This window comes from Mirounga leonina, unplaced genomic scaffold, assembly GCF_011800145.1.
Source record: "Mirounga leonina isolate KUSES-001 unplaced genomic scaffold, KU_Mleo_1.0 Mir_200, whole genome shotgun sequence".
In the NCBI taxonomy this organism is placed as follows: Eukaryota; Metazoa; Chordata; class Mammalia; order Carnivora; family Phocidae; genus Mirounga; species Mirounga leonina.
Genome location: NW_023270503.1, coordinates 6,033,009 through 6,056,020, shown reverse-complemented (window position 1 = coordinate 6,056,020; position 23,012 = coordinate 6,033,009). Strand labels below are relative to the sequence as shown.

The window sequence follows — 23,012 nt, the reverse complement described above, 5'->3', positions numbered from 1 at the left end:
AGGTTACTGATGCTGAGTATTTTAAAACTTAGCCAATATAGGTTTTTCTTTATAAAAATAGACTTATCGACGTGACCTCTGGTACAGACACACTCCACCTTCACACATGCAGTACTCATCAGAGTACAGAAGGATGCACAACCACTTCACCATATACACTGAGGCATGCATGAAGTACCACTCCAGGCATGCTTTAAACCCACAAAGGAGCAGCTCAGCCACTTACAGCAGTGCCAAGTCCATGCTTGAAAGTGCTCTATATATTCAATTGTAGACAAAAATATTTCACAATTAAAGTAACTAGCCACAAAGTATCAAAGAAGTATATACTTGGGTTTATTTAATACAAGTTTTAAGCATTTATGTAAAACCATCCACTTTAATAAATGGAATGCTTTTAGTATTATAAGTTAAAGGAGAAAAATAATAATATTTTAATTCTGAATTACACATAAACCTGAGGGGGGAAATCATCTTTTTTTTTTTTTTTCTCCCTTAAAATGGCCTTGAAAATAAACATTGAGGATACAATGTCTTGGTTCACTACCCTGGCAAAAGTAAAGTAAAAATTTTTTTAATTTTTAATACAAACATACCTTATCTGCAATCAGATTCATTAAGCTTTCCCTTTTTGGGATAAATAACATCTCATGTTATTTATACCCATAACTTAACCCACGGATACTCAATTGAGCAACATATCATTCCCTCAACGCATATTAGTTGTTCATAATGTCTGGGGGTGGGAGGAGGGAAGTGGCCCAAATGGCATTTAATGAAATGAGGATCAGGGATACTAGGCGTCTTGCAATGCACAAGATAGTGCTGCACAACAAGGAATTGCCCTGCCCAAAATGCTACTAGCACCCCACTGAGAAAAACTAAATGTGTCACTACATAGATTTAGAGTTATTTTTCCCCTGCAGGAATGGATAAAAGAAGAGAAAACAGGAGCGCCTGGGTGGCTCAGTAGGTTAAGCGTCCGACTCTTGATTTCAGCTTGGGTCATGAGATGGAGCCCTGTGTTAGGCTCCATGCTGCGCATAGAGCCTGCTTAAGATTCTCTCTTTGCCTCTGCCTCTGCCCCTCCCTCTCTAAAAAACAGAAGAGAAAAGAGAAGAGAAGGGAAGAGGCAGAATTTGGTTTAATTAAACACATCCAAGGCAAATGAATGTGGGGAGGAATTTTTAACTCATCAGAGATACACTCTTAAAAATGGAATTTGAGGGCGCCTGGGTGGCTCAGATGGTTAAGTGTCTGCCTTCGGCTGAGGTCATGATCCCGGGATCCTGGGATCGAGTCCCGCATCGGGCTCCCTGCTAGGCGGGGAGCCTGCTTCTCCCTCTGCCTCTGCCTCTCTCTCTCTCTCTCTCTCTGACTCTCATGAATGAATAAAACATTTAAAAAAAAAATAATGTGTTTAAAAAAAATGGAATTTGATTTTAAAGAGGACAAAAACACCTCAGTAAAGCCCTTTTTAAGGCAACCCTTTCAGGTCCCCTCCCTCTTTAGGAGCTTTGTACTATCACTCATAAACTTTGCTTTACTATCACTCAATAAACCTTGCTTTGCTGCCCACCAAAAAATAGACAAATAAAGCCCCTTTTAAGGGAGAAAAAGAAAAAGTTGACCAATTTACACATAAATGGATAAAAGTAGAGCTTGAGAACCTTCAAAATATTATTGTTCCTAACCAGAAGAACAGAATTTGGCAGAATTTTTAAGATTTGTAGTCCAAATATCTAAGAAAAACTTCATGTGATTTCAAGACAAAGTATTTCCAAAACTGTCTTCATTGAGATTCTGTAATGGTTAAATAGTAAAACTTCATGGTCCAAATCTGATAAGGTTTCATTATCATTCTACTTAATGTATTCACATCAGAGTCGAAGGTTTCACAAGTATCTTTTAATGAGCTCACTTATTTTGTCTGATATGCTTTTGTATCATGTCAATACCTCCATTTAAGTGTGCTAATATTTCATTTATTTAAGGAGGACTAAAAAGTACAATCAAATATGATCTTACCATTTTTAAAATGCACCATACTGGCCTACACCATAAATAGTTAATACTTTTAATTTAAATGGTAAAGTGACAAGTCAGAATATACCAAATGCTGGGAAAAGGCTAGGAGTATTAAAATAATATTTAAAGAGTTTGGGATGAAATGTTCAATTATATTCTCAGTGGCACTGTTCTCAAGAGCTTTTGATGCAAATAAAATATTTTAGGTTTAATCTTTCCAAAGGATCCTATTAACTCCTTTTTTCTCAATAAAGGCCCTCAGGTCAAATTGAATATGAAAAATATAATTTCTCAGTTACTAGATATAATCCCCTATGAGAAATCTCCCTATACCATACATCTAAGTTCAAAACCTTTTATAAACCAAGAATGTCTTTCTTAAAAAGAAATAAAAAAGTAAAGAAAGGAAGAAAAAAAATTTTAAGTAATTTAGCAATACCTTTTGGACTTACATTGGTGATGATTCGATGGAGTGAATTTACCAGCACATAGTGAAATGTAGAAGGGGAATTCTGAGCCAGGCAGATCTACACAGGCAAAGGAAAAAACTGTATATTATTTCTGTGAGAAAAATATTCAACACAAATGAGGATAAAGAGAAACAGGAAAAAAAAAGTTTTTAAAAAACAGAATAAATTCTTAAGGTCTTAAAATTAACATTAATATATAATATTGAGAAATACCAATTGACCTTTCTAGTCTTTTTATATTTATAAAGAAAGATCAACAGCATCAGTAAACATAACTGGATAAAAGCCAATGCTCTCACCTTAAAGTGTTGGTTGTTGTGAGGGCTTATACGAAAGCAAGAAACAAGGCAGTCAATCATTAGATCCACATCTGCAGGCTGACTGCCTCTTGAGAATGGTTTACTTGGATTAAAAAGCAGGTTCTATGAAAATCCCAAAAGAAAACAAAAGCCTTTAAACAATCATGCAGTTATTTTTTTTACTACTATTTAATAATATCAACACAATATCCACATACATGGAAATAACATTCAGTTGCCAGAAGAAGCACAAAGCACTAATGTGGTTCATCACTCCAATAAAATTCTTACTATACCAGATATGGTTCTTTTTAGGCCCTAAATTCTACATTATTTTAAAACCAAGTCTGAATATTTATGATAACTTAAGAAAACCAGTTAATTCTGTGTTTTCATCATATTCTAAGCCAATTTAGTCTGAGTAACACAAACAACAAAAGCAGGTCTTATGTACTTACTATCTAAGATGATTCAGACCTTTAGCATTAGTAATGATCTTTGACAACGATCTAGCATAATAATATTTTACTAGAATTTTATTTTTCCTTTAGTTTTCTTAAAGTTTGTAGTAAAGAAATAACAAGCATATTACCTTAAGATCTACCACCATGGACTGAACTAGTAGGAAAATGACAGAGTTATCTTCCCAGTTGATATAAGTACTTGCTTTACACAGTTTGACACAGGCAATTGCAGCACTTTCCGTCAACTGCCTGCTTCCTCCATGGCCGGCAAGTGCTTTTCGTAGACTGTCCAAAAACAACTTCTATAGAATTCAAATATAGAAAGAAGTTTCTAGTTAATTAATGCGCAGTTTCTAACATTTCAGATTTGTCGAATTATCAGCCCCTAAAAATTATATTCTAAAACTACATAATTGGTATCTCCAATTTTTAATTTCACAATTTAAGTAGTCATCATTTACATGTTTCTCAAATCTAAAAAAAAATAGAATCTGTTCACTTTCTTTGTTGAATTATTAAAGGAACACAGTCCTTCCTAAACAAGGTAGTTGACTTCTCAACCCTGAATTCAGCTGATTATATTCTCTTTTTAAATATTTCTAAACTCCAGGCTATATTCAACCTTTAGCCTTCCAACTAAGGATATACCTAAGGCTGTTCTATTGCTCTAAATAAAATCTGTTCTGGGGCGCCCGGGTGGCTCAGTCGGTTGAGCATCTGCCTTTAGCTCAGGTCGTGAACTTGGACTCCTGGGATCAAGCCCCACTTCGGGATCCCTGCTTGGTGGAGAACCTGCTATTCCCCCTGCTTGTGCTCTCTCTCTCTCTCTCTCTATCTCAAATAAATAAATGAAATCTATAAAAAATAAATAAATTCTGTTGCTCACAAAAAGTTATCCATTCTTGTGATCTCAAGCCCTCTTTGCAGCTCACTAACAAATTGCTCCCTCTGTTTTTCTCCTAAATGAAAATTTTGCATCTCCACTTATATGTATTCTCAAATATAATGTGTCAAAAGCAAAACTGATCAAACAACAGCAGAATATATATTCTTCTCCAGTACACATGAACAATATCTAGGATAGACCATGTGTTAGGCTACAAAACAGGTCTTAATAAATTTAAAGAGACTGAAATCATATGAAATATTTTTCCTGGGGCACCTGGGTGGCTCAATCAGTTAAGAGTTGGCCTTCAGCTCAGGTCATGATCCCAGGGTCATGGGATCGAGCCCAACATCTGCCTCCCTGCTCAGTAGGGAGCCTGTTTCTCCCTCTCCCTCTGTAGCTCCCCCTGCTTGTGCTCTCTTTCTCTCTCTGTCAAATAAATAAATCTTAAAAAAAAAAAAGAAATATTTTTCCTGATCACAATGAAACCGGAAATCAGCAATAGAAGGAAAACTGGAAAGTTCACAAACACATGAAAATTAAACACCAATGATCAAAGAAAAAAAATTCACAAAGAAAATTAGAAAATATCTTGAAATAAATCAAAGTGAAAACACAACACCAAAAATGGGATGCAGTGGAAGCAGTGCTAACAGGAAAATTTATAGCTGGAAACACATTAAAAAGAAAGCTCTCAATTCAACAACCTAACTGTATACCTTAAGGAACTAGAAAAAGAAGAGCAAACTAAATCCAAAGCTAGCAGAAGGAAGGAAATAATAAAGATGAGATCAAAGACAGAGAATAGAAAAACAACAGGAAAATACCAAAATCAAAAGGTGGTTCTTTGAATGGGTCAAGAAATTTGAGAGACCTTTTGCTAGATTAAGAAAAAAAGACAGGGCGCCTGGGTGGCTCAGTTGGTTAAGCAACTGCCTTCGGCTCAGGTCATGATCCTGGAGTCCTGGGATCGAGTCCCGCATCGGGCTCCCAGCTCAGCGAGGAGCCTGCTTCTCCCTCTGACCCTCCCCCCTCTCATGTACTCTCTCTCATTCTCGCTCTCTCAAATAAATAAATAAAATCTTTAAAAAAAAAAAAAAAAGAAAAAAAGACAGAAGATCCACAATACCAAAAATCAGAGCTGAAAGTGAGAACATTACTATTTTTAAGAAATAAAAGATTATAAAATACTATGAAAAATTATATGCCAACAATTGGATAATTTAGACAAAATGGGCAAATTCCTAGAAACATACAATCTACCAAAACTGACTCATTAAGAAACAGGAAAATCTGAATTGACCTAGAACTAGTAAGGAGATTAAATCAGTAATCAAAAACCTCCCAACAAAGAAAAACCCAGGACAGGTGGTTTCACTGGTGAATTCTATCACACATTTAAAGAACAATTAATACCAATCCTTCGCAAACACTTCCAAAAATTTAAGGAGAGGGAACACCTCCTAATTCATCTCATGAGGCCAGCATTACCTTAATACTACAGCCAAACAAAAACACGACAAGGAAACTACAGACCAATATCCCTAAAAATATTGATGAAAAAATCCTCAAGAAGAATGAGCAAACCAAATTCAGCAGTATATAAAAGGATTAGACACCATGACCAAGTGAGCTTTATTTGTAGAGCGTAAAAAAAGGTTCAACAACAAAAATCAATCAATAAAATATACCATGTTAGTAGAATGAAGGAAAAAAACTCACATGATCCTTACAATTGATGCAGAAAAAACATTTGACAAAATTCAACACCCTCTCATGATAACAGCACTGGATAAGCTAGGAATAGAAGAAAATTTCCTCAACATGATAACAGCCATATATAAAAAACCACAGCTAACATCACACTCACAACAGTGAAAGACTGAAAGTTTTTCTCCTAGTAGGAACAAGATACGGATACCTAGTTTTGCCACTTCTTTTCAACATTACTAGGGAAGTTCTAGGCAGAACATTTAGGAAAAGAAAAACAAAATAAAAAACATTAAAAGTCATTCAAATTGAGGGGGCAGAGCAAGATGGCGGAGGAGCAGAAGACCTGGATTTCGTCTGGTCTCAGGAATTCAGCTGGATGGGAATCAAACCATTCTGAACACCTACAAACTCAACAGGAGATGGAAGAAAAGAATAGCAGCAACTCTCTGAACAGAAACGAGACCCTTTCTGGAAGGTAGGACATGCGGAGAAGTGAATCCAAGGCGATATTCGAGAAGAGAGACGGCAGGGGAGGGGGCCTCCATCGGCTGCTTCTGGCAAGTGATAGAGCCGCGGAGCACAAAATCGGAACTTTTAAAAGTCTGCTCCGCCGAGGGATGTCACTCTGGTGGCTAAGCGGGGGGTGTAACCCTCGCTGGGACAGTGTGGTCTCAGGACCCTCGGAGTCACAGAAAGACCTGGGGTGCCTGAGTGCGGCAGACCTCCCAGGTATGGGAGCGGGGAAGCTGGCTGCAGAGACAGAGCCAAGGCGCAGGCTCTCAGCTCGGGGTTGCCATAAACAGTGATCCGCAGCACAGTAGGGCCACTGTTCTTCCAGCAGGGACCCAACAAGCGGCAGATCCAGGGAGACTCCCCTTCCTCCCCCGGGAGGAGCAGCGCGGGAGTGCACTGCAGGGATCTGCTGGGTTTGGAGACTCCACACGGGGTCGGGTGCCAGAGATAGAGACGCTCGGTCACAGGCTGGGTGAACACGGAGTGCGGCCGGGGACCAGGGAGACGGGAGTGACTGCTTTTCTCTGGGGGCTCACTGAGGAGTGGGGCCCCGAGTTCTCGTTTCCTCGGGGAGGAAACGAGATTGGGAGACCGCCATTTTCACTCTCGGCCTCCAAAGCTGTACGGAAAGCTTGCAGGGAACAAAAGCTCCCGAGAGCAAACCCGAGCAGATTACTTAGCCCCAAACGGGCCAGGGCAGGGCAATTCCGCCTCCGGCAAAGACATTTGCGAACCACGGCAACAGGCCCCTCCCCCAGAAGATCAGCGAGAACAGCCAACCAAGACCAAGTTTACTGATCAATGAGACGGCAGAACTCCAGCGCTAGGGGAATACTGCACATAAAATCCATGGCTTTTTTACCATGATTCTTTAGTTTTTCAAAGTTAATTTCTTTTTTAACTGTTTTTTTTTCTTGAATTTTTCTTTTTCCCTTTTCCAACCAACATCGTATCAATCCCTTTTTTAAAAAACATTTTTATTTTTCATTTTTAGAAACATATTCTATCCCTTCATAGTAATTACCCTTATTTTTGGCATATATATAGAAGTTGTTTTCTCTTTAAAATTTTGGGATACAGTTTCTTCTAACAGATCAAAATATACCCTAAATCTCTAGTATATGGCTTTGTTCTACTCTCCTGCCTGATCACATTCTCTCCCTTTTTTTCCCTTTTTTAAATCCTCTTTCTTTTTCCAAACAACTTATCAATTCCTTTTATAAAATTTTTTATAATTTTCAACTTTACAGTCATATTCCATCCCTTCATATCAACCCTTATTTTTGTACATATATGTTTTTCTTTCCTTTTTTTTTAAGATTTTATTTATTTATTTGACAGAGAGACACAGCGAAGGAGGGAACACAAGCAAGGGGAGTGGGAGAGGGAGAAGCAAGCTTCCCGCAGAGCAGGAAGCCTGATGCGGGGCTCAATCCCAGGACCATGAGATCATGACCCAAGCCGAAGGCAGATGCTTAATGACTGAGCCACCCAGGCACCCCATAAGTTTTTCTTTCTTTAAATTTTGGGAGGCACTTTCTTCTAAGAGACCAAAATACACCCAAAGTCCAGTGTGTGGCACAAATCTATGCATCAGCCTGATCATATTTGATCATATTCTGTTTTTTGTCTTTTGTTCTGTTTTTGTTTGTTTTTATCTTTTTCTTTTGCTTTTCTTTTTCTTTTTTCTTTCTTTCACTTTCTTTTCCCCCGGCTTCAGGTCTTTTCTGATTTGTTTAGAGTATATTTTCTGGGGACGTTGTTACCCTGTTAGCATTTTGTTCTCCCATTCACCTATTCTCCTCTGGACAAAATGACAAGACAGAAAAAATCACTTCAACAAAAAGAACAAGAGGTAGTACCGACTGCCAGGGACCTACTCAATACGGACATTAGTACGATGCCAGATCTAGAGTTCAGAATCATCACTTTAAAGATACTAGCTGGGCTTAAAAAAAGCATGGAAGTTATTAGAGAAACCCTCTCTGGAGAAATAAAAGAACTAAAATCTAACCAAGTCGAAATCAAAAAGGCTATTAATGAGGTGCAATCAAAAATGGGGGCGCTAACTGCTAGGATAAATGAGGCAGAAGAGGGAATCAGTGATACAGAAGGCCAAATGATGGAAAATAAAGAAGCTGAGAAAAAGAGATAAACAACTACTGGATCCCAAGGGCAGAATTCAAGAGAGAAGTGATACCATAAGACGAAACAATATTAGAATAATTGGGATCCCAGAAGAAGAATAAAGAGAGAGAGGGGCAGAAGGTATATTGGAGCAAATTATAGCAGAGAATGTCCCTAATTTGGGGAAGGAAACAGGCATCAAAATCCAGGAGGCACAGAGAACCCCTCTCAAAATCAATAAAAATAAGTCAACACCCCAACATCTAATAGTAAAACTTACAAGTCTCAGAGACAAAGAGAAAATCCTGAAAGCAGCTCGGGAGAAGAGATCTGTAACCTGCAATGGTAGAAACATTAGATTGGCAACAGACCTATCCACAGAGATCTGGCAGGCCACAAAGGACTGGCAGGATATATTTAGCCAAGAATACTATATCCAGGGGCGCCTGGATGGCTCAGTCATTAAGCGTCTGCCTTTGGCTCAGGTCATAACCTCAGAGTCCTGGGATTGAGCCCCACATCGGGCTCCTGCTCAGTGGGAAGCCTGCTTCTCCCTTTCCCTCACTTGTATTCCCTCTCTCGCTGTGTCTCTCTCTGTCAAATAAATAAATAAAATCTTTAAAAAAAAAAAAAAAAAAGAATACTATATCCAGCTAGGCTGTCATTGAAAGTAGAAGGAGAGATCAAAAGCTTCCAGGACAAACAAAAACTAAAGGAATTTGCAAACACAAAACCAGCCCTACAAGAAATCTTGAAAGGGGTCCTCTAAGCAAAGAGAGAGCCTAAAAGCAACATAGACCAGAAAGGAACACAGACAATATACAGTAACAGTCACCTTACAGGCAATACAATGGCACTAAATTCATATCTTTCAATAGTTACCCTGAATGTAAATGGGTTAAATGCCCAATCAAAAGACACAGGCTATCAGACTGGATTAAAAAACAAGACCCATCGATATGCTGTCTGCAAGAGACTCATTTTAGACCCAAATACACCCCCAAATTGAAAGTGAGGGGGTGGAAAACCATTTACCATGCTACTGGACACCAAAAGAAAGCTGGGGTGGCAATCCTTATATCAGACAAATTAGATTTGAAACCAAAGACTGTAATAAGAGATGAGGAAGGGCACTATATCCTACTTAAAAGGTCTATCCAACAAGAAGATCTAACAATTGTAAATATCTATGCCCCTAACATGGGAGCAGCCAATTATATGAGGCAATTAATAACAAAAGCAAAGAAACACATCGACAACAATACAATAATAGTGGGGGACTTTAACACCCCCTCACTGAAATGGACAGATCGTCTAAGCAAAAGATCAACAAGGAAATAAAGACTTTAAATGACACACTGGACCAAATGGACTTCACAGACATATTCAGAACATTCCATCCCAAAGCAACGGAATACACATTCTTCTCTAGTGCCCATGGAACATTCTCCAGAATAGATCACATCCTAGGTCACAAATGAGATCTCAAATGGTACCAAAAGACTGGGATCATTCCCTGCCTATTTTCAGACCACAATGCTTTGAAACTAGAACTCAATCACAAAAGGAAAGTCGGAAAGAACTCCTTTAGAGGCTAAAGAGCATCCTACTAAAGAATGAATGGGTCAACCAGGAAATTAAAGAAGAATTTAAAAAATTCATGGAAACCAATGAAAATGAAAACACAACTGTTCAAAATCTTTGGGATGCAGCAAAGGCAGTCCTAAGAGGAAAGTATATAGCAATACAAGCCTTTCTCAAGAAACAAGAAAGGTCTCAAGTACACAACCTAACCCTACACCTAAAGGAGCTGGAGAAAGAACAGCAAATAAAGCCTAAACCCAGCAGGAGAAGAGAAATCATAAAGATCAGAGCAGAAATCAATGAAATAGAAACTAAAAGAACAGTAGAACAGATCAATGAAACTAGGAGCTGGTTCTTTGAAAGAATTAACAAGATTGATAAACCCCTGGCCAGACACTTATCAAAAAGAAAAGAGAAATGACCCAAATCAACAAAATCATGAATGAAAGAGGAGAGATCACAACCAACACCAAAGAAATACAAACAATGATAAGAACATATTATGAGCAACTCTATGCCAGCAAATTAGATAACCTGGAAGAAATGGATGCATTCCTAGAGATGTGTCAACTACCAAAACTGAACCAGGAAGAAATAGAAAACCTGAACAGACCCATAACCACTAAGGAAATTGAAGCAGTCATCAAAAATCTCCCAACGAACAAAAGTTCAGGGCCAGATGGCTTCCCAGGGGAATTCTACCAAACATTTAAAGAAGAATTAATACCTATTCTTCTGAAACTGTTCCAATAAATAGAAATGGAAGGAAAACTTCCAAACTCATTTTATGAGGCCACCATTACCTTGATCCCAAAACCAGACAAAGACCCCATCAAAAAGGAGAATTACAGACCAATATCCCTGATGGACATGGATGCAAAAATTCTCACCAAAATACTAGCCAATAGGATCCAACAGTACATTAAAAGGATTATTCACCACGACCAAGTGGGATTTATCCCTGGGCTGCAAGGTTGGTTCAACATCCGCAAATCAATCAACGTGATACAATACATTAACAAAAGAAAGAACAAGAATCATATGATCCTCTCAATAGATGCAGAAAAAGCATTTGACAAAGTACAGCATCCTTTCTTGATCAAAACTCTTCAGAGTATAGGGATAGAGGGTACATACCTCAATATCATAAAAGCCATCTATGAAAAATCTACAGCGAATATCATTCTCAATGGGGAAAAACTGAGAGCTTTCCCCCTAAGGTCAGGAACGCGGCAGGGATGGCCATTACCACCACTGCTATTCAACATAGTATTAGAAGTCCTAGCCACAGCAATCAGACAACAAAAAGAAGTCAAAGGCATCCAAATCCTCAAAGAAGAAGTCAAACTCTCACTCTTTGAAGATGATATGATACTTTATGTGGAAAACCCAAAAGACTCTACCCCAAAACTGCTAGAACTCATACAGGAATTCAGTCAAGTGGCAGGATATAAAATCAAGGCACAGAAGTCAGTGGCATTCCTATACACCAACAACAAGACCGAAGAAACAGAAATTAAGGAGTCGATCCCATTTACAATTGCACCCAAAACCATAAGATACCTAGGCATAAATCTAACCAAAGAGGCAAAGAATCTGTACTCAGAAAACTATAAAATACTCATGAAAGAAATTGAGGAAGACACAAAGAAATGGAAAAACATTCCATGCTCATGGATTGGAAGAACAAATATTGTGAAGATGTCAATGCTACCTAGAGCAATCTACACATTCAATGCAATCCTCATCAAAATACCATCCACTTTTTTCAAAGAAATGGAACAAATAATCCTAAAATTTGTATGGAACCAGAAAAGACTCTGCATAGCCAGAGGAATGTTGAAAAAGAAAAGCAAAGCTGGCGGCACCACAACTCTGGACTTCCAGCTCTATTACAAAGCTGTCATCATCAAGACAGTATGGTACTGGCACAAAAACAGACACATAGATCAATGGAACAGAGAGCCCAGAAATGGACCCTCAACTCTATGGTCAACTAATCTTCGACAAAGCAGGAAAGAATGTCCAATGGAAAAAAGACAGTCTCTTCAACAAATGGTGTTGGGATAACTGGACAGCCACATGCAGAAGAATGAAACTGGACCATTTCCTTACACCACACACAAAAATAGACTCCAAATGGTTGAAAGACCTCAATGTGAGACAGGAGTCCATCAAAATCCTAAAGGAGAACATAGGCAGCAACCTCTTCGACCTCAGCCGCAGCAGCTTCTTCCTAGAAACATCGCCAAAGGCAAGGGAAGCCAGGGCAAAAATGAACTGTTGGGACTTCATCAAGATAAAAAGCTTTTGCACAGCAAAAGAAACAGTCAACAAAACCAAAAGACAACCGACAGAATGGGAGAAGATATTTGCAAATGACATATCAGATAAAGGGCTAGTATCCAAAATCTATAAAGAACTCATCAAACTCAACACCCAAAGAACAAAGAATCCAATCAAGAAATGGGCAGAAGACATGAACAGACATTTTTCCAAAGAAGACACCCAATGGCCAACAGACACATGAAAAAGTGCTCAATATCGCTCGGCATCAGGGAAATCCAAATCAAAACCTCAATGAGATACCACCTCACACCAGTCAGAATGGCTAAAATTAACAAGTCAGGAAACGAAAGATGTTGGCAGGGATATGGAGAAAGGGGAACCCTCCTACACTGTTGGTGGGAATGCAAGCTTGGGCAGCCACTCTGGAAAACAGTATGGAGGTTCCTCAAAAAGTTGAAAATAGAGCTACCATACAATCCAGCAATTGCACTACTGGGTATTTACCCCAAAGATACAGATGTAGGGATCCGAAAGGGTACGTGCACCCGGATGTTTATAGCAGCAATGTCCACAATAGCCAAACTGTGGAAAGAGCCAAGATGTCCATCGACAGATGAATGGATAAAGAAGATGTGGTATATATACACAATGGAATATTATGCAGCCATCAAAAGGAATGAGATCTTGCCATTTGCAACGACGTGGATGGAACTGGAGGGTGTTATGCTGAGCAAAATAAGTCAATCAGAGAAAGACATGTATCATATGACCTCACTGATATGAGGAATTCTTCATCTCACAAAACAAACCGAGGGTTGCTGGAGTGGGGGGTGGGGTGGGAGGGATGGGGTGACTGGGTGATAGACACTGGGGAGGGTATGTGCTATGGTGAGTGCTGTGAATTGTGCAAGACTGTTGAATCTCAGATCTGTACCTCTGAAACAAATAATGCAATATATGTTAAGAAAAAAAAAAGAAGAAGAAGATAGCAGGAGGGGAAGAATGAAGGGGGGGAAATCGGAGGGGGAGACGAACCATGAGAGACGATGGACTCTGAAAAACAAACTGAGGGTTCTAGAGGGGAGGGGAGTAGGAGGATGGGTTAGCCTGGTGATGGGTATTGAGGAGGGCATGTTCTGCATGGAGCACTGAGTGTTATGCACAATGAATCATGGACCACTACATCAAAAACTAATGATGTAATGTATGCTGATTAACATAACAATAAAAAAATTTTTAAAAAATGAACCTTAATGTAAAAAAAAAAAAGTCATTCAAATTAGGAGAAGTGAAATGGCCTCTGTTCTCAGATGATACAATCTTATTTGCAGAACACCTTAAACACACACACACCTGTTAGAGCTAGTAAATTTAGCAAAGTTCTAGGATACAAAATCAACATATAAAAATCAGTTGCATTTCTAGACACTAGCAATGAACTATCTAAAAAGGAAAGTAGGAAAACAATTCCACTTATGATAGCATTAAAAAGAACATAATACTTGGGAATTAACCAAGATGGTGAAAGCTTATACAATGAAAACTGTGTTAAAAGAAATTAAAGACATAAATAAATGGAAACACATCCCATGTTCATTGACTAGAAGAGTTAACATTGATAAAATGTCCACAGTACCCAAAACAATCTACAGATTCAATGCAATCCCTATCAAAACCCCAACAGCTTTTTTGTAGAAATAGAAAAAAACCCGTCCAGAAATTCATATGGGATATCAAGAAACAAGAAATAGCCCAAACAATCTTGAGAAAGAATAAAGTTGGAAGACTCATACTTCCTGATTTCAAAACTTACTACAAAGCTACAAAAATCAAAACACTGTGGTAATGGTATGAGAACAGACCTATATGCCAATGAAATAGAATAGGAAGTCTAGAAAGAAATCCTTGCATACAGGATCAAATTATTTTCAACAAGTGTGCTAACACCATTCAACGGAGAAAGGACAGTTTTTTGAACAAAAGGTGCAGGGAAAACTGGATATCCATACGCAAAGAATGAAGCCAGACCTTTCCCTTACCTTATATATAAAAATTAACTCAAGATAGCTCAAAGATCTAAACAGCTAAAACTATAAAACTCCTAGAAGAGAACATAAAAGAAAATCTTTACAACATTGGATTTGGCAATGATTGGATATAAAACCAAAAAAGCACTAGCAACAACAACAACAAAAAAAAATGGATAAAGTAGACTTCATCAAAATGAAAAACTTTGTGTATCAAATGACACTATTTAGAAAGTAAAATGACAGTCCACAGAATGGGATAAAACATTTGCAAATCATATATCTGATAGGCGATTACCATCTATGACATGTAAAGAACTCCTACAACTCAACAACAACAAAAAATAGCCCAATTAAAAAATGGGCAAAGAACTTTAATAGACACATCTCCAGAGAAGATATACAAATGGCCAATAAGCTTATGAAAAGATGATCAACACTGTTAGTCACTAGAAAGATGCAAATCAGTGCACCTGGCTGCCTCAGTCAGAAGAGCATGCAACTCTTAATGTCAGGGTCATGAGTTCAAGCCCCATGTTGGGTGTAGGGATTACCTAAATATATAAACTTAAAGAAAAAAAAAAAAAACTTAAAAAAAAAAGATGTGAATCAAAACCACAATGGAATACCACTGCACACAAGAAATTTCTAGGAGATAAACAAAATGTGGTATATAACATACAATGGAATATTTATTCAGCCACAATAAGGAATGAAATTCTGATCATGCAACAAAATGGATCAATCTTGAAAATATTACGTTAAATGGTGTAAGCCAGACATATAAGGATAAATATTGTATAATAGCACCAATATGAGGTACCTAGAATAGGCAACTGAGAGAAACCAAGAATAGAATAGAGGCTACCAGGGGCTAGGAATAGGGTGAATGAGAAGTCATGTTTAACATACAGAATTTAAGAGGACTAAAAAAAGTTCACTAATAGATAATGATGATGTTTGCGAAACACTGTGAATGTACTTGATGTACACTTGTACTTGTATATTTAAGGTTATTTTACCACAATATAAATAAGTAAATAAAATTTTAAAAGATAAACTCACATTTATTTTGACCCAGCTCCCACTTTGGAATTTCTTTTTATCAGCCAAAAACACTACTTTGCATGTCTCACCTTTAACCCTAAACTTAAAGTTTCAACCCCAACTGGTTCACAGTATCTTCCATATTGCTCACATCTGCCTCTTCAACTTCATTTCTTATCATCACCTGCATGAATCTTCCATCCTCTAGCTAACTTTTCTGAACATCCATTTTCTTGATCACCCTGGCCTAAACAACTCTGTCTCTCTTTCTAAGTTCTATTCTTACTTCAACTAAGGTTCCACACCTCTTCTTGCAGCACATATAGCCAGCACTATTCTGGCTATATGGACAGGTACTCCTGATATATAGCTTTGCACCCATAAAGAAATAACTGGGAATTCTAGGGAGACAGCAGTCTAAGCCATCCCTGACTCCTCCTCTCTCTCCTAACTCCTTCATTTCTTGGTTCCTGGGGGATATAGATGTATTTCTCAGGTTCTCTTACAGTTAGATGTGGCCATGTGACAGAGTTCTACCCAATGCAATGTGAATAAAAGTGTGCCATTTCCAGGCCTGGCCCATAAAAATCCTCAGCTTGATTTCCCATGTTTTTCCTTCTGGTCAGCAGAATAGAATCAACTTCCATGGAAGCTATGTTCTAAAAATGGCAGAGTCTTTGCTGTCCAAGGTCCTAAGAAATCACAAAGAGGAGGACTGTTCTGCAGGGCTTTTCAGATCAGCGGCTCATTACTGTTTCATAAGTATAATAGAGATCACTGTGTGGAGTCATGATACTACCTTCCCTAATGAAATAAAAACACAATAAAATAATAATAACAAAAACTATAAACTGAAAAAGAGAACCACTTTTCATATAGTTCACAGTCTACAATGTGTAAATGAGAGCCCGATCTGATCTGCTGAGGGTTCTATTTGTTTGTTGTTTGTTCTTTGCTTGCTTTATAATAAAGAGCTAAGTGTGATTACCAATGCCTAGAAGGAGTTCTGCCACACTGCCCAGAGCCTATTGGCTACTTAAGGGTTCGGGGAGCTCAGACAGCTAAACCAAGCATTTCGCACAGCATATTCATAGGGGCCTCTCAAGCCCCTACAGGCGTTCTCAAGAGCTACAGAGCAGTTCTACATGCAGTTTTAAACATTTACATTAAATTCTGTACCCTAAAGAAATGATACACATTCTTCTCCAGGACCACAGAACACTTTTTAAAGCAAATATGTACTACCATTTTCTAACCACAATTAAATCTTTAAAAATCACCAAAAAATTTAACAATTTGGAAACTATAAAACATTCTTCTAAATCAAATATGGTATCATCAGGTAAGAGACTAATAGACAAAAAGTCCCAGAAGTTAATAAAGAGACTGACAAAAAAAATTTAAAAAGGAAAATAAGTAAAGGAAATGAACAGACATGCAAAAGAAAACATGCAAATGACCACAAAACAGAAATGATCCTGAACCTCACTAATCATAAGCAGTAAAATCAGTTACTCTTTTTCATCTCATTGAAGACTGACAACCATGCAGTGCTGGTGAGGATGCAGAAAAACAGGCATTATGATTCTAATGTGACATGCGATGAATATTGGGGAGTGTAAATCTAAGAATAACTATTAAAAATTTTAAATACAGGGGCGTCTGGATGGCTCATTCAGTTGGGTATCCAACCCTTGATTTCGGCTCAGGTCATCATCTCAGGGTCATCAGATTGAGCCCTGCACCAGGCTCTGCACTCAGTGGGGAGTCTGCTTGGGATTCTGTCTCCCCTCTCCTGCTGCCCCTCCTCTCACTTGTACACGGGTGCTGGCACTCTTCTCTCTTTCCCTCTCTAAAATAAATAAAATCTTAAAAAAAAATTTAAATACAAATGCCCTTGACACAGAATCACAGTTTTGGAATTCTACTCTATAGAATTAAAAGCATCAGTTAACAAAAATACATGAACACAGATATTTACTAAAGGATTTAATGTAATGTCAAAAAACTGAAAAAAAATTTAAGTATTCATCCATTCACAGTGAAATGGCTGAGTAAATGAGGCTCATTAGCGTAATAGAATATTACCTAACACTTAAAGGAATGTGTTATCAACTATTCTGAGGAACAGCTGAGATATACTCTTAGGTAAATAAAGCAAGATGCAGAGTAATGTGTATACAATGACTTCATTTTGGGATGCCTGGCTGGCTCAGTCAGTGGAGCATACAGCTGTTGGTCTCAGGGTCATGAGTTCGAGCCCCAGATTGGGTAGAGAGAGTACTTAAAAATATATTATATGACTTCATTTTAAAATATAACCATCACCACACTATGTATGTATGTGTATTTTCATTTGAATGTTTGTATGAGCAAGTAGATACAAAAGGAAGGATACATATCAACCAACCATTAATACTGGTTGGCTCATAAGTAATGTGACTAGGAAAGAGTGAGAATACATTAAAAAAAAAAAATACTTTTTTTTAATCCAGAAAGATTTTAAAATCTAAGTTTTTTAACCTGGAAAAGTACTAAGAAATATATAAAAGTATATTTCAAAAATCTTGGGATGTTCCAGATACAAAGGTCACATATTATATGATTCCATTTATATGAAATATCCAGAATAGGCAAATCCATAGAGACAGAAAGCAGATCAGTAGTTGCCAGAGTCTAGGTGAGACAGGAGTAAGGAGTGACTGCTAACAGGTACGAGGTTTCTTTCAGGGATGACAAAAATGTTCTTGAATTAGATTGCAGTGACGGTTGCACAACTTTTTGTATATGCTAAAAAACACTGAATTGTACACTTTAGAAGAATGAATTTATGGTATGTGAATTATATCTCAATAAAATGAATAAATAAAATCTTGGTTAGGAACAGTATGACCAAAAAAGCTAAGAGACAGAAAAAGACAGAGTTGACTACTACAAATTTTAAATATCTAAATAGCAAAAACAAAAACAAAAACCCATAAACAAAGTTTAAAAAAAGAAACTAAGTAAAAAGTGTACATACAACACACACCCTACACATCAATAAAGAACAAACAATTCGAGCGCCTGGGTGGCTCACTCGGTTAAGTGTCTGCCTTTGGCTCAGGTCATGATCCCAAAGTCCTGGGATCGAGCCCTGTGTCAGGCTCCCTGCTCAGTGGCAAGTCTCCTTCTCCCTCTCCCTCTCCCTCTGCCCCTCCGCCTACTTGTCCTCTCTCTCTCAAATAAATAAAATCTTAAAAAAAAAAAAAAATTCAATGGAAAATGAGAAATTCATAGAAGATATACAAATAATCAATAAACATTTGGAAAGATGTAGCTGTGATTATTCAAATATAAGTTCACCTAAGAGTAATACTGAATTTATAATAGCTTTTTACCTCTGTTTATTTTCCCAATAAACAGAAACCCTCCCAAAATTTACTCTTTTGACAGGCTTCAAAGCAATCTAACATGAAAAACGGTATCCTCACAATGGAAGAGCGAGGCTACAGACCTAAGTGGTGTACCACAGCATCACAAACTCTAAAGGATTACCTAAGTTCTTTTATTTAGCCATCTATTGCATAAATTCCCTATCCAATATTTCTACAAAGTATTGAATCATTCCACTGATTCTGAACATCTCCATCCACAGGCAAGTCATGCAGGAGCCCATTTCATGTTCACTCAGCTGAAAGTATTTCTCCAAAAGTGGCAAAAATAAATAAATAAATAGGAAAAAAAGAAACAAAGAAAAATCAATTACCAAAACAAACTGAATAAAGAAATTCAAATAAAACAGTAAGATTAACACCCTACCCTGCTCTGTTTTTAAAAATTTTAAGAGTCCCCTAAAATTAGCAGTTGTTATAGTACCAATTTCACTATAGATAGCGTATGTGGTATCCTACCTTCCTAATAAAATGCTATGAAAACTGTTCTAAAATATCTGAAAATAGTTACTAGACAATTTCATTAGCACCAAGTAGATACACCACTAAGTACATGCAAATAACACGAAAGTGATGGATTCTAATAGGGCAACCATTGCTGTAATTGTTAGAGAAACTACGTTTCACTGACAAAAGTATCACTTAGTCTTCTCTGGTATCACTTAGTCTTCTCTGGTAAAAAAATGAAACTAAAGAATTGTTTTAAAATCTTTAATTAATGAGGGTATCATTTATTTTCCCTTCAAAAGAATTTTTATATGAGTATGTCTCTGCCAAGGCCAGCAAACAAAGAGACCTAAAGTGATCATAATTAGAAATGGTCCCCTGAATTATTGTGCTTACAGAATATTAAGCCTAAAGTCATACACACCTTGATTAAAATGAACTAGATGACATCTGGACATAATGGAAATAACTTTGCCCTCCTCACCTTATTCATGTTGTTTTCATCAACCACATCCTTGGATATATCCTGGATTATTTCTGGACACAAGATAAGGAGAATGATTTGTAGTGGCCAAACCGCTGCTTTACGTTTGGTGCTTTCAGCAAAACCATCCACCAAGTCAAACAGTTTTTCTGCACACTCTATGTGAAAAATACAATTAAATGATATTACTAAATGAGAATATCTCTGGCATTAAACTAAAAGCCGGCACTATCCAAAAACCCAAAGGTCAAATTTTTTAAAGATAAACTGGAAGTTCATTTAAACAATTAAATTTCAGGTAAGCAGACAAGCAATATTATATTGTCTATGTATTAAAAGAGCTATTTTGGGGCACCTGGGTAGCTCAGTCAGTTAAGCGTCTGACTTGGTTTTGGCTCAGGTCATGATCTCATGGGTTGTGAGATCAAGCCCCACATCAGGCTTTACGCCCAGCTGGAGTCTACTTGGATATTCTCCTCCTCTGCCCCTGCCCCCATGCTCTCTCTCGCTCTCATTCTCTTTCAAATAAATAAATAAATCTTTTAAAAATAAATAAAAAAAATAAAAGAGCTATCTTGATCCATCCTAGAAAAGGTTACATTTCAGAACAGACAAACTTGTGTTTAGTCTCAATGTGCAGGGCCTTTTGCAAAGTGTGATGTACACAAGAAGTAGACTGGACAGCTTCTCACAGGGAATCATCATACTCTCTGGATTCTGTATTCTCTGCATCACAGTTGTATCTCAAGAATTCTAAGTAAGGATATTACTACTTTATACACATCTCCCTAAATACAAAATGAAGCCTCAGAACACAAAGAGTACTTCTCTACAAAGAAGAGCCATCAAATATCAAATCCACAACTCTAAAGATGAGAGCTTTACTCCAAACTGCTTTTGCAAATTTGCTCAAAGGAAAGAAAAGGATTGAGGGAAATTTTGAAATATAAGAGAAAAATAATATTTCCTATTTGACGTCAGCTGACAAGATGTAAAAGCACCTTAACATAAATAATCTGGAAAGTGATAGGCTTTTACCTCATAAGGAAGAGTTTAAAAGATGAATAATCTTATTCTTACCAGCCATATCAGTCTGTGGAATCTGGTATAGCTTTGTAAATTCATCTGGATAATTTTCTACCCAGTTCCAAAATGCCTATAAATAACAAAACATATGCTTTTATATGAAAGCAGGGGTATCTTCAAAATATAGTAAACAAAATGTCACACAACCCCAATTATATTACAAACTTCTCATTTCCTTCATAAGAATACTGTAATGCATGCCTCCTAAATATTAATGTGAAATTATTACTGAAGTCATGACTTTTGATTCAAATAGTAAAGACAGCAATATTTACAAGCAAAATTTAACAAAATTTTAATATCAAAGAGGTTATAACTTACTTTTTCCAGGCTATTTATAACTGCTAACTGTGCGACCTTCTTTAGGGCTTTAAATTTAAATGCAGTTTCTGGGGGGAAAAAATTTTTTTAATTAACTCTAAGATTAGTTAACACAAATTCAGAGCTACTTGTAAAAACAAACAAATAAACCAACTAAACTTTCCTTTTACATACAAACTTTAGTTCCAGTATTATTTATAAGCAATGTGAAGGTAAAGACAATTAATATAAACCAAAAATTCACTGATTATGTCCACTAAAGACAAATTTGAAAAGCGAACATGCCTTGAATTTCAAAGGTTCTTGGTTTGTTTTTTTTTAATAATAATTGATTTTTAAAGTATAAAACACATGGTCATTGTAGAAAATTTAAAAAATACACAACATTCTAAGGGGAATTTAAAACATCATCCATGATTCGTTCCATTCAGAATCACAGGTAACAGTGTGATGAACTTTCTTCCATCCCTTTTCGTACGCAAGTATAAGACAAATATATTTACCACAACTGAGATCATAAAGGCTAAACCAAACCTGTTCTCTTCATTTTATGTAGTATCCCAAATTTTTTCCATATCATTAAAAATTCCTCATACATATATGATGACTCTAAATATGATAGTAACTATAACTTAACAATTACAACAAGCCAGGTATTTTTAATCTAATGTATTTCTTTCAAAATCTTAATATTTTCAGATATTATAAATGAGCAAATTGTGTTTCTGAGGTTACAGATCTAACAAACTATTGAATTGGGTTTCAAAGCCACAGTCTGTTTAAGTATGCTCTGGTGTCTTTCAGCATATTTAAGTCAATATATTAAGTCACTGGTTATTTAAACATTTTCCAATTGTATGTTTAAGATATTTCTAATATATCATTATTATAAATAACACTAATAAACACTTTTATATCCAAATATTTTCCATATTACTGTTCATTTCTTTAGGATAAGATCTAGAAGTAGAATTATCTGGTCAAAGAGATGAATATTTTTTAAGGCTCTTGATAAATATCGCCAAGCTGATTTTCAGAAGGGTTGGGCCAAATGTCACTCACACCAAGCAGCATATGAAAGTAGCCTTATCAACATTCTTGTCATATAAAACATGTTTTTGTTTTTATTTTGCTAATCTGATTGTTCAAAATAGTGGACTGAACTTTAAAAACAAGACTAAACATTTCTCCATATGAATGTATTAGATATTTTTATTTCCTCTTCCGTAAATGTGTTGTCCCCATCTATAAAAAGATTTATACCTGGAAAAAATGAACCTTCTATAAACTATTTTACTGGTAACAGTCCTTTGGCAGAAAACTCTGCCTAGGGACTTTGCTTGTTTTAACTGAGGTATAATTGACATACAACATTATATTAGTTTCAGGTATACAACATAATGATTCAGTATTTGAATATATTGTGAAATAATCACAATAAGTTTAGTTAACATCCATTACTATATGTAGTTACAAATTTTTTTTCTTGTGATGAGAACTTTTAAGATCTACTCTCTTAGCAACTTTTAAATACGCAATCCAGTACTATTAACTATAGTTTCATGCTGTACATTACATCCCCATGACTTTTTATAACTGGAAGTTTTTACCTTTTGACTCCCTTCACCTATTTTGCTCACTCTCCCATCCCTTGCCTCACGTCTGGCAAACACCACTCTGTTCTCCATATCTATGAGCTTGGTTGTGTTTTTGTTTTTTTTTTAAGATTCCATATATAAGTGAGACATACAATATTTGTCTTTCTCTGTCTGACATATTTCACTTAACATAAT

The 23,012-nt window shown here is 36.7% G+C and overlaps 1 protein-coding gene across 2 annotated transcripts in view; it reads right to left on the bottom strand.

Moving 5' to 3' along the window:
* Positions 1 to 23,012, bottom strand: part of NF1 (neurofibromin 1) — a 289,204-nt gene that overhangs the window by 187,023 nt on the left and 79,169 nt on the right. For both annotated transcript variants that reach the window (XM_035027762.1, XM_035027763.1), the window contains exons 6-11: positions 21,220 to 21,287; positions 20,893 to 20,968; positions 19,813 to 19,970; positions 3,390 to 3,563; positions 2,798 to 2,920; positions 2,481 to 2,555 (exon numbers count right to left, since the gene is read on the bottom strand). In XM_035027762.1, coding sequence (XP_034883653.1) covers positions 2,481 to 2,555; positions 2,798 to 2,920; positions 3,390 to 3,563; positions 19,813 to 19,970; positions 20,893 to 20,968; positions 21,220 to 21,287 — 674 coding nt within the window. The remainder of the gene's footprint in view (positions 1 to 2,480; positions 2,556 to 2,797; positions 2,921 to 3,389; positions 3,564 to 19,812; positions 19,971 to 20,892; positions 20,969 to 21,219; positions 21,288 to 23,012) is intronic.